Here is a 14,261-nt window from a genome sequence, read left to right as displayed (position 1 = left end):
AAAATTTGAAAAATTCGTATGGTAAATTATCCCTAAAGGAAATTTACAGTGATACTACTTTATCACTTACTGTCCTAAACCAAGGAGTATGTTTTTTTAAAAACAAATTTTTTTTTAAAGATTTTATTTATTTGAGAGAGAGAGAATGAGAGAGAGCACGAGAGGGAAGAGGGTCAGAGGGAGAAGCAGACTCCCTGCCGAGCAGGGAGCCCAATGCAGGACTCGATCCCGGGACTCCAGGATCATGACCTGAGCCGAAAGCAGTCGCTTAACCAACTGAGCCACCCAGGTGCCCTAAAAAATTTTTTATCATGGAGTGGTGATCACATAGATATATACATTTGCCAAAATTTATTGAGCTGTACATCCTTTTTAAAAAGGAAAATTGGGGTTTCAAATGATTAAAGGTATCACTTTAACATATATATATATATATATTTAAAATGCCTGTCCGGTGGCTGAGTGTAACTGTGCCTCTCATACTATTCACCAACTTATTTTAGGAATGAAAGTAGTAAGAGATGAGATGGCAGTGTACTAACAATTGAATAAACAGTTTACTGAAAAAGCCAAAAAAAGTGATTTTATTACACTTGTTTCATTGTATTTCAATGTATAAGATAAAGCAGACTCTCCTGTTTTGGAGCAGGTGGAATGGTAGTTGAAACTGTTTCACTTACTTCACTAAAGCCAAAGTTTTCAAAATAAATTAAGCATGACTGAGTAGCTGGGGAGGAGAAATAACTAAAGAAGTAGCAAGTGATGAGTGAGGTGCTAACAAGCAAGACTGTCCATTTTGGGGGAAGACGGTGGATTGAAAGGGGTATGGTAGTTAATAGGTATTTCCACAGTAATTAAATGTGATATTCTGGGGTGAGACTGCTTGGGTTTGAAGTCTTGCTTTGCCAGTTACAAGCTACATAACTTTATTTCCCATCTAAACCTCAGATTGATCGCTGGAAAAATGGGAAAATAGTAACCATCTTATATGTTAACAGGGATGATTAGTGGCATAATGTACTGTAAGCATTTAGCACAGTACCTGCAACATAATAAATATAATAAATGCTACCTATGGTATGAATCATGTTATCATTGCTGCTTTTCGAAAGTGACCCTACTAATGTAATTCTAATTTATGTGAATTTGGGTATTTTGAAATAGACGGATATCTAACTCAAAGAGAAAAAAATGGGGAAAGAGGTCAAATTAATTTTTATATTTGCTTATTGCCAAGGCCCTCTTTAGACTCTAACCTGCCTTTCTCAGGCATTCGCCTCTAAGTCTTTGTCCCAAAATTCATCCAAGGAGTCCAATATGTGGGATATGACCGTTTTCCTGATATCCACAGTTACATTATTTGAGGCTATGTATCAGTGAATTTTCAATCTTGCCTACTTGTAGTTTTTCCCATTTGGGTTCACTGTATGGTAACTGTCAGCACGTCCCACTGTCCCACCTTTATTGAGCTCGTCAGATGCATGTGATAAAACTATGGCTCCAGGGCAAGTACACAGATTTCATTCTCACAGGAAAGAAGTTGTATGCTGACATTCTCTTACAAACCCTCCAAAGTTCCGCTTCTCATTTTAAGAAACTCTGCCTTAAATAATCCAATAAAGACATGTCCCAAAAACATTTGGCTCTGCAAAGAGGAAGTAGTTTCGTTGCTCCTGCTATAAGTTGGCAAATGATAGCTAAAGAATTAGAATCAGCAGGGGAAGTAAAATGTCTTGTTATGAGAACTCTCTCTGATAAAGATAGGTATCAAAGGAATTTTAGAAAATTCCTAAGCCAAAGAAATACAGCTGGGAACTGTTCTTGAAATGTCCAGGAAGAGTGTGTAGGGCACAGTAAATAGTAGGTCCTTAGCTGATATTTTATGATAAAAATCATGGTACTACTTCTGCAGCAGAGAATATTAAATTATTAGCCTTTACCTGCAATCCTAGAGTAGTATGTCATACATAAGTTGATGAAATCACGAAATGGTATTTCATCTTGTGGCACTGTGATTTTAAGTGTTTCTGCATGCAAGTGTTCCCTGTTCATTTCTGAACTATGTTGGTTTTTCTCGATATTAATAGTTGGAATTGTGTTAAGGCCATCCAGATGTATTAATACTTACAGATTACAGGTTATAGATAAGAGAAAATTCTGTCTCTATTCTCAGATTTCAGTTCAGAATTAAATATAGTATTTTAAAGGTCTTTTATGTAAAAGTTTAAATTGCTTTAGAAAACATACAAATTCCAAATGCAAGGTCCTATTTCATTTTCAACGACTTTATTGAGAACATTTTGCAAATTAGATTTTACAATTTAACATTTTACAATTAGAAATTTTATCTGCTACTACATAAGTTGCAAACTTTTCAAAACACTACAGAAAATCCTTTATTTCTTTGGATTTTTCTGTTCCATGCTGAGCTCCTGAGATATATTTTTTCTTTCAGCTTCATTTTCATCTTCCTGTGAAATAAATTTTAGAAAACATTAAAATATAAACTTTAGGGCATTTTTATCAGCTGTACTTAATACATTTTAATTCTATTCTCTGAAGAATTAGCTATTGTGATTCTGGTAATCCTGGAAAAAAGGCTAGAAACAATATGGTAAAATTATGTAACATTTAAATGTTTACAGTGGGTTTTCTTTTACACTACACATTGACTGAAGTTTTCTATATGTTTTTAAAAGCAACTTATTTTATTAATGACCTAAAAATTACTTTTGAAAACACTTGCCCGTAAAAAGTGTCCTTTTTAGGAGGTGAATCAGGTATTTTTACTTCACTGTTTGATAAAAATAAATTTAACTTCTGAGACACTTTATGTGTTCCAGCATGGTGTTTTTGTCTCATCTAGCATGCTTTCTTGACATGTCTGCCAATTTTCCAATTACTTGTACCACCATATGTTTTCTGAAGATCAGTCAGCTCTAAAATAGGAAACATGGGCATGTCAGGCTATCGAATGCTTACAATCTTCTACAGTTTCAATTCTAAGTGGTGGCTTCATAATTCACAGCAGGTTCCTGTGGAACATGGTGAATAAATGAAGTGACTTCATAATGTCGGTCTCCATAGGAATGAAGTGCATCTTGTGTTCAATATTATGGTGACCTCCAAAGTATAAATAATGAAGAGTCTGGAGAAGTATTTCATCTTAGAATTTGTAACCCATTTCATCATCTATGTTCCTTCAACAATACCAAGTATAAAGCAGTCTTGCTTTCCTAATATTTCTAATTTGAGATCTTTCATTTTTATTAACTGAAGTTAAGCATTGTCTCTTCTATTGAATTAAAGCATGAGTAGCAATTTAAGTATCTCTAGACAACAACAATATCAGTATCACCAAATACATCGCCCTCTATCTCTGAATCATATAAAACCAAATTCAATTCAATTAAATAATTGAGCTCTGTTTAGTAAATTAACGTTATTAAGTAAATGCAAATCAAGGCATATATATTTGTTTCCCATGAAAAACCACATCCTTGCCTGTAAACATTAAGGTGGAGAAAGCTTCCTTTATACACTTGGTCTCTCCCAAAGTTCACCAGCATCTGTGATTTAGACTTTGTCAATACCAGAAAAGTGGAGAAATTATCAATATTATCATCCAACATGGGCCATTTATAAATATGTGGCATAGAAGAGATGGGGTTTTGAGTATCATTTGGCAATGCAATTTTAACATATTTTTCTAAGTATAATAGCCACTGTATGTTGTTTCATTTTTTTTTTTTTCCAATTTATCTCTTTTGAACAGAGATACTATGTTCAATTGACTCTTGAACAGGTAGTTTCCACTTTTGGACAAGAGTTTCTAGAGATTACATTTTGATGAGATCCCAATAAAAACCAAATCTTGCTCTATAGTTTCCACTGTAGTCTTTGGGTGAGACACTGACAGGAAGTGTTAAATCAGCAGGTAAAGGTGGCAAGAATTTTTTGCTAGGTAGCACTGAATTTATAAGTTCCTCAAGGCAGGGCTTTATTTTTTTTTTATTATACTCTTACTGTCAACAGGGCACATTTAGTATATAGTTGGAGTACAATAAATGATTTCTGAATTATGTGAAACAGTGGGATAAAAAATGAATAAAAGAGAAGTCTGCCTAAACTAATGTAACTTGGAAAAGCGTAATATTCTTCCTTATCCAAGAGTCACACTTCTAAAAATCTTACACTTTCCAGGACAGTACTAAAAACAAAAATGTTTGAAGCAACATTAGCCAAAATGGCCATTATCAAGCTCATATGCTTTAATCTGAAGGACAGGACTGGAACCTTTATCATGTGGACAGTCGAAGTCCCCACACTGATATGACGTACTGGTTTCATGAGCTTGGTTCTCTCACTTTCCCCAGCAGCCTTCAATAATACTCTAAGTCAGAATGGAAATGTAAAGGCTTAATAATAATAGGAAGCATCTATAAACTTTACTTGCATATTTAACTAAAATTCTTGTAATGCCAGTCTTTTTGTTGAATTTTTCTTAGTAATAAAGTATATACAGTTGACCCTTGAACAACACAGGATTGAACTATGCAGGTGCACTTATACACAAATATTTTTCAATAAATACAGTACAGTACTGTAAATGTATTTTCTCTTCCTTCTGATTTTCTCAACATCTCTAGCTTACTTTATAAGAATATAGTATATCATACGCATAACAAAATATGTGTTAATCAACTCTTTATGTTACCACTAAGGCTTCTGGTCAGTGGTAGGCTGTTAGTTAAATTTTGGGTGAGTCAAAAGTCACATGCAGGTTGTTGGCACCCCTAACCCCACTGCATTATTCAAGGTTCAACTGCTTAATTTATAAATACGTGTCTCTTGTAACATTGCCGCCTGTTCAGGACAGGTGAAGAACTGTTCCACATTTTTCTTTATGCTGAAGACATGTCTTACAATATCTTGCCTTTCTATGCCTTTAAACCATTGCCATAGGTAATAAGATCCAATCTCTTTTTTCCTTTGTACAAGGATAACTGTGATTTGGACGAGAAAAAGGTTTATGAAGGGGAGGAAAAGGCATTTAACCCTAACTGCTAAAGTATAAACACACTGTAATTGCTATAGTAGATCATCAGAAAAATGAAAATAACAGTAACAGATTTTATCATTATAAATAAAAACATTAGAATTAGACATAATCAAGCTCCAGAAAGGATTTTAGAGGTTGCTTTGCTTTTGTTTTGTTTTTTTGGTTTTTTTGGAAGTGCTAATTTGTGTTTCTAACATTACAGGTCAATTTGAGAATTTTATAAGCAATTAAGATTAATAAAATCATAAAAATAGCTCAGGCAGCAAAACAAATATTGACAAATGATTGCATAATGAATGAAACTGCAAAGACGGGAACCTTTTATCAAAGTATTTCTTCACTACTAGATATTAAGGGCAGGCAAAAATTTCTTCTGATAAATGGCAGGTTTTTGTTACTCTGTGCTGAGGTAAGACATCTGTTTGTTTCCCAGTGAAAGAAGACCCTTGCTACATGGATCATTTTCTTAGTGACAGTCCTGACAATTTTGACATTTGTTTCATGAAGTGTTCTGAAGCAGCCAGCAAGAAAATGTACCCTTTGGGGCCACTGGAAAGTGTAGACAGGTTTACCTCTTAACTTTGAAGCTTGTTAATTCATACTCCAGAAAACATGTTGTTTGTAACAATCTTGCAGACCTGCTAGTTACATGTGGAATTTCAAGAATACCCACTCACAAAACAACTACTCCTAACTCCAAATAACTAAGGTGGTTCTTTAGCCTTCTTGCTCTTTTGACAGTGACAGCGTTCTTGTAGTAAGGACAATGATCATTTCTAGGCATATATAGACCATGGGATTATGGTCTAATGCTCTAGGTGGCAATGTAAGACTGTAAGTTATTCTAACAGAGAAATCAGTAAAAACACTACCATTCTTATCTAAACTAAATCCCTCTTATCAATGGATAAAACTTGCAAGATTTTGCTTAAATGCTATTCAAGCTTCCCCCATCAATTGGAACAGAGGCACTCTCAATTTTCCTTATTTACAAAATTGCCTTAGTTCTCATAATAGTTCAAAGAACTGATGCCAATTAATCAAATCTATCCATCCTGCTTTCCCTTTTTCTTAGGAGATAACTCCAAATAAAGGGCAATTATTTTAGCAGCTGGAATTTCTACTGCTTATGTAATATTTGGACTCAAATTAGTCTGTGTACAGATGACTCTGCCTTTACCCTAGAGACAGCCAAATTGTAAATGACTTCTTTCAAAGTAGTATTATACAAGGGGACAACTTTCTCTATTGATTCTTTATACGTTTAAAGATGACTTTGAGTACCTTTATAGTGCAGATAGCTGTCAGATACCGCCATACCCAAGTGATCAAGGTTTACATCACTAGCAATATATATTTACACTAACTTTTTACTCTGATATGCTAAAAAGGGCACAACTCTGGTCTGTGGTATCTTTCCTAAAAATGCATAACCTCAGTCTAATCAAGAGAAAATGCCACATAAACACTCTGTAAAATAATCGAACATTAGTCTTCAAAACTGTCAAGGTCATGAAAGAAAATACAAAGCCTAGACTATCACAGATGGGAGAAGACTAAGGGAACATGATGACTAAAGACAGTGGTGGGATCCTGCACCATAAAAAGGATATTAGTGGGAAAACTGGCAAAATTTAAATATGGTCTATGCACTAGTAAATAGTATTGTCTTGATGTTAATTTCCTGGTTTCAGTAATTTACTTTGGTTAGAGCGCCTGGTAACACTACAGCAAGCTGGATGCAGGGCAAATGGCAATTATCTGTGTATTTTATGCAATTTTTCTATAAGTCTAAAGTTATTTCAAAATAAGATAAAAAAATGGCAACTCAATGAAAGTTTTCTAAATCCAAAATAAGTATCATGTATGTGCAAAGATTTTATGTGGAAAAAAATTTCAAGGCACCTATAGCTGCCTACACTGAAAATATACAACTAAAAGAGTTTGCTTTTCATTGTTCTACTTACAATTCCTTTTGTAATGTTCATAATGGTGTTCTTAATTTTTATTCTCTTGTTTCATGTGTTTTCTTACTTTTCCACTCTGAGCATGGATTATTTTTGCAAACAAAGAATATAAGCTTTCTTTTAATAAATCCCTCTATAATCTGGCCACTTGAACTATTTCCAGAAATAAGTAAGCATAATGGAGGTCATTGTTTACAAAGAGAATGGTTTCAGTTGTCTTTACTTCACTGAATTTGCTATTCATACCAGAAAGATACGTGGTAGTAGAACAATAAAATGAAGCAAGAAGGTGCAGCTAAGCACTAACTTATTTCCATTTTCATATATAATCTTTAGATTTTAAATATTCCTTTGGCCAGAGAAGAACTATTGTAGTTAGATTCACATGATCTGTACGCTTATGTTAATATACATAAGCATACAGATAATAAGCATATATATATATACAGCTATGTTTATCTTCAGGCAAAAAACTATGTACACCTAACCTGTTATGTTAGTTATAGAATAGGTGTCGAAAAGCAATATATACTGTTCAAATCTGTGGTCAAAAAAACTTTTTTATTCACTTAAAGCATATTCCAGATATAATTCTCAACAGCATTTAAGATTGTGCTTTTAATACAGAAAATATGCCAGTGCTGCACAATGAGGAAAAAATTTATCTTAATAACTGAAAAACACTGATGATAATGAAAATGTTTTAGGCAAAATGGGCACGCTGCATGCTTCAGGCTAAAATTAATTAGAGTTTTTAATGTTTTACAATTCCACCATAATTCTTTAAATGGTGCATTTACTTCATAGTAATAAACACTTGGATCATTAAGTAAAGTGCAAGATGTGTGTGATGTGCTACATTTAACAACCTTTGGCTTTTTTTTTCTGTACTTCTGCATTCAGTTTTCCAATGCATTGAATAAGCAATTGAAGGCCACAGTTAAATTCCTGACTTTGCATATTTGAGATTCTTATTTCATTTAATACAAAAGGCAATTTATCTACCATTTTACAACTGAATTCCAACTTTAGTGGGCTATGATAGATACTGAAATGAACTTACAAGAAATGCTTAATTAAATATACTGTTAAAAGCATATGATGGTTTTTTTTTCTAAGACAGAAGTTGCATATTTAATTAGAAAGTCTAGGCTATGTTATAAAATTAAAGTAACTTGGGAAGTTCTTAGTAAACCTAGCTCAAACACATGTCATTACACAGAATGGAGCTATTTTGTAAATTTCTACCTTTTCTCTCTACTTAGTGATTCAAACAAGAAATCATAAAGGAAATTTCCCTTTATTTAAAATTATAAAATCATACTCTTTATTTTAATAGCAAGTAAGATGGATAAAAGGGCAGTCATGAATATCTAATTTCATGTATAAGAATATATGCACAGTTCTATTTCATTTGTTGGGCCCTTATCTCCAATTCGTGATTTTGAAGCAGATTTAGTGGAGTGGGTTTGCTTTTCTAAGTCTTTAGTTCCTCTTGTCACATTTTACTTGGTGGTTGCTTCTGGCAGCATGGAAATGGGAAAGTTAAAAAATAAAACACTGTATTTCCCATATATAATTTGGAAATCTCTCTGGGAAGAAAGGCCCTAAGGACTGGCACAACCATCTAGAGAAGGGTGTATTTATAGTAAAGGAAATGAAGATCAGTAAGTGGAAGGTGAGAGTCGGGCAAAATAAGTAGGATAAAAGAAAGGAAAGGAAATGAGTGACGAATGGTAAATGTGAGCTAGGGTAGACTCTTAATAAGCATAAACCCAATTCTATAAGCTTGTATCCTGTATCTTCCCATAAACAGAAAAAAGCACAACTTCCGTAAACTGAATTTTTGGGTATTTCAGATATGTTTAAGATATGAACCTTCTAGGGCTAAGAATACCACTATTCTTTACAGGTGGAACTTATGGTCTTGAAGATAAAAAAAAAAATTCTCCTTCTCTAGTAGAAGTCTAATATTTGGGAAATAAGCATAGAAGTGTATGCTAGATTCTACATTAGAAGCCCCCACCTTGATAACTCACCTTTATTTATAACATTATTGCTTTATTTATTGATTGATAGACTTATTTATTTTGAAAGAGAGAGAGGACATGTGTGAGCAGGGGGAGGTGCAGGGGGAGAAAGAGAGAGATTCTGAAGCAGACTCCCCACTGAGCACGGAGCCCAACATGGGACTTGATCTCAGGACTGAGATCATGACCCAGGCCTAAATCAAGAGTTGGCACTCAACCAACTGAGTCACCCAGGTGCCCCCATTTTTGCTTTAAAAGATATTAGTTGGCTTGAAGAATTTAGGTTGGTAAGTTGGAATGTAGTCAGCAATGATTATAGAAAAATAATGTAGTACATTATTTGTTTTTATTTACTTATTTTAATTGAAGCATAGTTGACATAGTATTTTAGTTTCAAGCGTACAACATAGTGACTTGATAATTATATACATACCCAGTGCTCACCATAAGTATAGTTACCATCTGTCACCATACAAAATTACTAAAATATTTACTATATTCCCTATTCTGTAATTTTCATCCCCTATTATTTTATAACAGAAACTTTGTACCTCTTTGTCCCCTTCACCTATTTTGTCATTCCCCTACACCCCTCCCCTCTGGCAGTTATCAGTCTGTTCTGTTTAGGAGTCTGTTTGAATTTTTTGTGTGTTCATCTGTTGTTTTTTAGTTTCTACAAAGAAGTAAAATCATAACGGTATTTATCTTTCACTGTCTGACTTAGCATAATACCCTCTAGGTCCATCCATGTTATTACAAGAGGCAAAACTTCATTCCTTTCTTATGGCTGGGTAATATTCCACTGTGTATATATACCACAACTTCTTTATCCATTCAGCTATCCAGGCACACTAAGGTTGCTTCCATATCTTGGCTAATGTAAATAATGCCGCAATAAATAGAGACGTACATGTATCTTTTTAAATTCTTTTCTCTTTGTAAATACCCAGAAGTAGAATTACTGTGTTGTATGGTTTTTCTATTTTTAACTTTTGGAGGAAACCCCATGCTCTTTTCCATAGTGGCTGCACCAATTTACATTCCCAACAGTGTACAGGTTCCTTTTTCTTCACATCCTTGCCAACTGTTACTTTTTGATAGTTGGTGGTATCTCTTTGTGGTTTTGATTAGCATTTCCACGATGATCAGTGATGTTGAACATCTTTTCATGTATCTATTGGCCATCTGTATATCTTCTTTGGTAAAATGTCTATTCAGGTCCTCTGCCCATTTCTTAATTGGATTTTTTGTTGTTTGTTTTGTTTTGTACTGAGTATGTATATATATATTTTTTATTAACCCCTTATCATTTGCAAATATCTTCTCCCATTCAGGAGGTTGTCTTTGTTGATTGTTTCCTTTGTTGTGCAACCTATTTTTATTTTGATGCAGTCCCAATAGTTTATTTTTCCTTTAGTTTCCCTTGCTGTAGGAGACCTATCTAGAAAAATGTTGCTACAGCTTATATCTGAGAAATTACTCCCTGTGCTCTCTTTTAGAATTTTTATGGTTTCAGGTCTCACATTTAGGTCTTTAATCCATTTTGAGTTTATTCTTTTATATGATGTAAGAAAGTGGTCCAGTTTCATTCTTTTCCATGTAGCTGTCCAGTCTTCCCAACACTGTTCGTTGAAGAGACTGTTTTTCCCATTGCATATTCTTGCTTCCTTTGTTGAAGACTAACCATATGATCATGGATTTATTTCTGGGCTCTCTATTCTGTTTCATTGATTTATGTGTCTCTGTCTGTGTCAGTACTATACTGTTTTGATTACTATAGCTTTGTAGTATAATTTGAAATGTGGGGTTGTGATACCTCCACCTCTATTCTTTCTTAAGATTGCTTTGGCTACTTTTTTAAAAAGATTTTATTTATTTTTGAGAGAGCAAGCGAGCAGGAGTGGAGAGGGAGGGGCAGAGGGAGAAGCAGACTCCCCACTGAGCAGGGAGCCCAATGTGGGACTCGATCCCAGGACTCAGGGATCATGACCTGAGCTGAAGGAAGACACTTAACCAACTGAGCCACCCAGGTGTCCCTGCTTTGGCTATTTGAAGGCTTTTGTGGTCTCATACTGATTTTTAGGATTATTTGTTCTACTTCTGTGAAAAATACTATTGGTATTTTGATATAGATTGTATCTGTAGGTTGCTTTGGGTAGGATGGACATTTTAACATTAATTCTTCCAACTGATGACCATGGTATATCTTTCCATTTGTGTCATCTTCGATTTCTTTCATCAGTATGTTATAGTCCTCAAAGTATAGGTCTTTTACCTTTTTGGTTTTTTGTTGTTCAGTTTACTCCTAGGTATTTTATTGTGTTTGATGCAATTATAAATGGGATTGTTTTCTTAATCTCTCTTTCTGCTAATTTGTTACTAGTTTATGAAAACACAACAGATTTCTGCATATTAGTTTTATATTCTGCAACTTTACTGAATTCATTTATTCTAAGAGTTTATTGGTGGCGTCTTTAGGGTTTTCTATATATAGTATCAGGTCATCTGTAAATGTGAGTGCCTTTAGTTGGATGCCTTTTATGTCTTTTTTCATCATATAGCTGTGGCTGGGATTTCCAGTACTATGTTGAATAAAGTGCTAAGAGTAGACATCCTTGTCTTGTTCCTGATCTTAAGAGGAAAAGCTTTCAGCTTTTCACGGTTGAGTATGATATTAGCTGTGGATCTGTCATATATAGCCTTTATTATGTTGAGGTATGTTCCCATTTCCCTACTTTGTTGAGGTTTTATCATGAGTGGATGTTGAATTTTGTCAAATACTTTATCTGCATCTGTTGAGATAATCATGTAATTTTTATCCTTAATTTTGTCAAATGTGCTATATAATGTTGATTGAACCATCCCTGCATCCCTGAAATGAATCCCATTTGATATTGGTAAATGATCCTTTTAGTGTATTTTTGAATCTATGTCCATCAGGGATATTGGTCTGTAATTTTCCTTTTTGTAGTGTCTTTGTCTGGTTTTAATCATTGTAATGCTGGCATCATAGAGGGATCTGGAAGCATTCCTTCCTCTTCTGATTTTTGGAATAGTTTGAGAATAATATGTATTAATTCTACTTTGATATTTGGTAGAACTCACTTATAAAGCCATTTGGTCCTGCACTTTTATTTGTTAGGAGTTTTTGATTATGGATTCAATTCTATTACCATTTCTCTTTCTTTCTGATCCACTCTTGAAAGACTACATTTGCAGGGATTTATCCATTTCTTCTGCTTTATCCAATCATTGGCATATAATTTTTCATGGTAGTCTTTTGTAATCCTTTGTATTTCTATAGAGTTGGTTGCAACTTCTCTTTCATTTCAGATTTTGAGTCCTCTCTTTTCTTGATGAGTTTGGCTAAAAGTTTATCAATTTTTGTTATCTTTTCAAAGAATTAGCCCTTAGTTTCATTGATTTTTTTTCTATTGTTTTTAGTGTCTCTTTCATTTATTTCTGCTCTAATCGTTATTATTTCCTTCCTTCTACTAAGTTTGAGCTTATGTATTCTTTTCCTAGTTCCTTATTATGGCATAAAGTTAGGTTGTTTATTTAAGATTCTTCTCGTTTCTTGAGGTAGGCCTGTATCACTCAACTTCCCTCTTAGATCTGCTTTCACTGCATCCCAAAGATTTTAAACCATTAGGTTTCTTTTTTCATTTGTCTTCAGGTTATTTTTAATTTCCTCTTTGATTTCTTCATTGGTCCATTAACTGTTTAGTGTTGTTCTAGAGATCATTTAACCTATCCTCATTTTTAAAAATTCTTTTTTTTTTTCTTTTTGCTGTTCAAGCTTGGTTGCTTTCCACTACACTGTCTTCCAGATTGCTGATCTATTCTGTATCCTCTAATCAGCTGTTGAGTCCCTCTAGTATATTTTTCATTTCAGTATTGTATTCTTCAGCTCTGTATATATATATATACATTTTCTTTCTCTTTGTTGAAGTTCTCACTGAGTTCATCCACTTTTCTCTCATGTCTGGTGAGTGTCTTTATGACCATTACTTTGAACTCTTTATTAGGCAGTTTATCTTCATTTCTTTTAGGTCTTTTCTGGGGTTTTTGTCTTGTTCTTTCATTTGGAACACATTCCTCTGTCTCCTCATTTTATCAGACTCTCTGAGTTTGTTTCTATCTATTAGGTATGTCAGCTACATCTCCTGGTCTCCAAAGTAGTGGCCTTATGTAGAAGGCATCCTGAGATGCCCAGTAGCACAGCTCCTTCTGGTCACTAAAGCCAGGTGCTCCAGGGGTGTCCCCTGTGTGGGCTGCACATGCACTCCTGTTGTGGCTGGGGCAGGAATGGGTATGCTGCTGGGCAGGACTTGCTTGCAGCCCAGCTGTCAGCAATGACCAGCTACAACTACTGTGGGCACACTGGTAAGGAGGGCTGCCCTCAGCCTGCCTTTCTGCAATGACCAGCTGTGACTATGTGGGTGCACTGGTGGGCATGACTTCACCATGCAGCTGGCTGAGAGAACCAGCTAAACAACTCTGAGTGTTGCTGCTGAGTGGGGCTATCTTCCCCTCTCCCTAGGGCAGGAGCTGCTCTGGAAGAGTGCTGGTCCAGGACAGGGCTGCCTGCCAGGTGTGGCAGGGCAGTAGTTGCTGTGGGGCGGGGGAATGCTGGTCCCAAATGAAGCTGCCTGCTGGGTGTGGTGGGGTGCAAGACACTTTGGAGGAGTACCTGCCAGGGTGGGTAGGGCAGGTCCATAGGGGTAAGGTTGGGGTGGGGCAGTGGGCCTATCAAGGTAGAGGTCAGAACTGGCTCCCACAAGCCTCTGGCCAGCTAGGCTGATGGGGAGTAAGTAAATGGTGCCCACCAACCATTCTGTTCCTGGAGAAAGCTCCTGCAGATCCCTGCCTCTTTGGTACCCATTTAGTCAATAAATCCTCATAACTCAGTGATATAGCATGCTAATCTTTTAAGAACTGTGACTCAAGTTTCTTATAAGCCCTCTGGCTCTCCTGGAGTTAAGTCCTGCTGATTTTCAAAGACCTTATGAGGGCTTGTCTTCCCAGTGCAGATCCCCAGGAATGGGGGTACCTTATGTGGGGCTTGATCCCCCCAGTCTTCTGTGCCCGTGATATCCCTCTCACTTGTGGGTTGCCACACTGGTGGTTTTTGGGTTCTGACCATGTCTCTGTCTCTCCAGCACTTCTCAATGTGGCCTTCTCTTTATGTCTTTAGCTGTG

The 14,261-nt window shown here is 35.4% G+C and overlaps 1 protein-coding gene across 4 annotated transcripts in view; it reads right to left on the bottom strand.

Moving 5' to 3' along the window:
- Positions 1-2,269: 2,269 nt before the first annotated feature.
- Positions 2,270-14,261, bottom strand: part of PHF14 (PHD finger protein 14) — a 200,073-nt gene continuing 188,081 nt past the window's right edge. For 3 of the 4 annotated variants that reach the window (XR_012380230.1, XM_073898886.1, XM_025872959.2), the window contains one exon: positions 2,270-2,471. Coding sequence is in view for 2 of the 4 variants with exons in the window: in XM_073898886.1 (XP_073754987.1) it covers positions 2,397-2,471 (75 nt within the window). In the remaining 2 variants the exon portion in view is untranslated. Of the gene's footprint in view, positions 2,472-2,742; positions 2,940-14,261 lie in introns of all 4 variants that reach the window. The other variant, XR_012380231.1, reaches the window with a different exon arrangement.

Source organism: Callorhinus ursinus, unplaced genomic scaffold, assembly GCF_003265705.2.
Source record: "Callorhinus ursinus isolate GAN/ISIS: 27379988/994484 unplaced genomic scaffold, GSC_fseal_2.0 scaffold12, whole genome shotgun sequence".
NCBI lineage: Eukaryota > Metazoa > Chordata > Mammalia > Carnivora > Otariidae > Callorhinus > Callorhinus ursinus.
The sequence above is the reverse complement of the archived record's forward strand: the minus strand, read 5'-3'. Positions and strand labels throughout refer to the sequence as shown.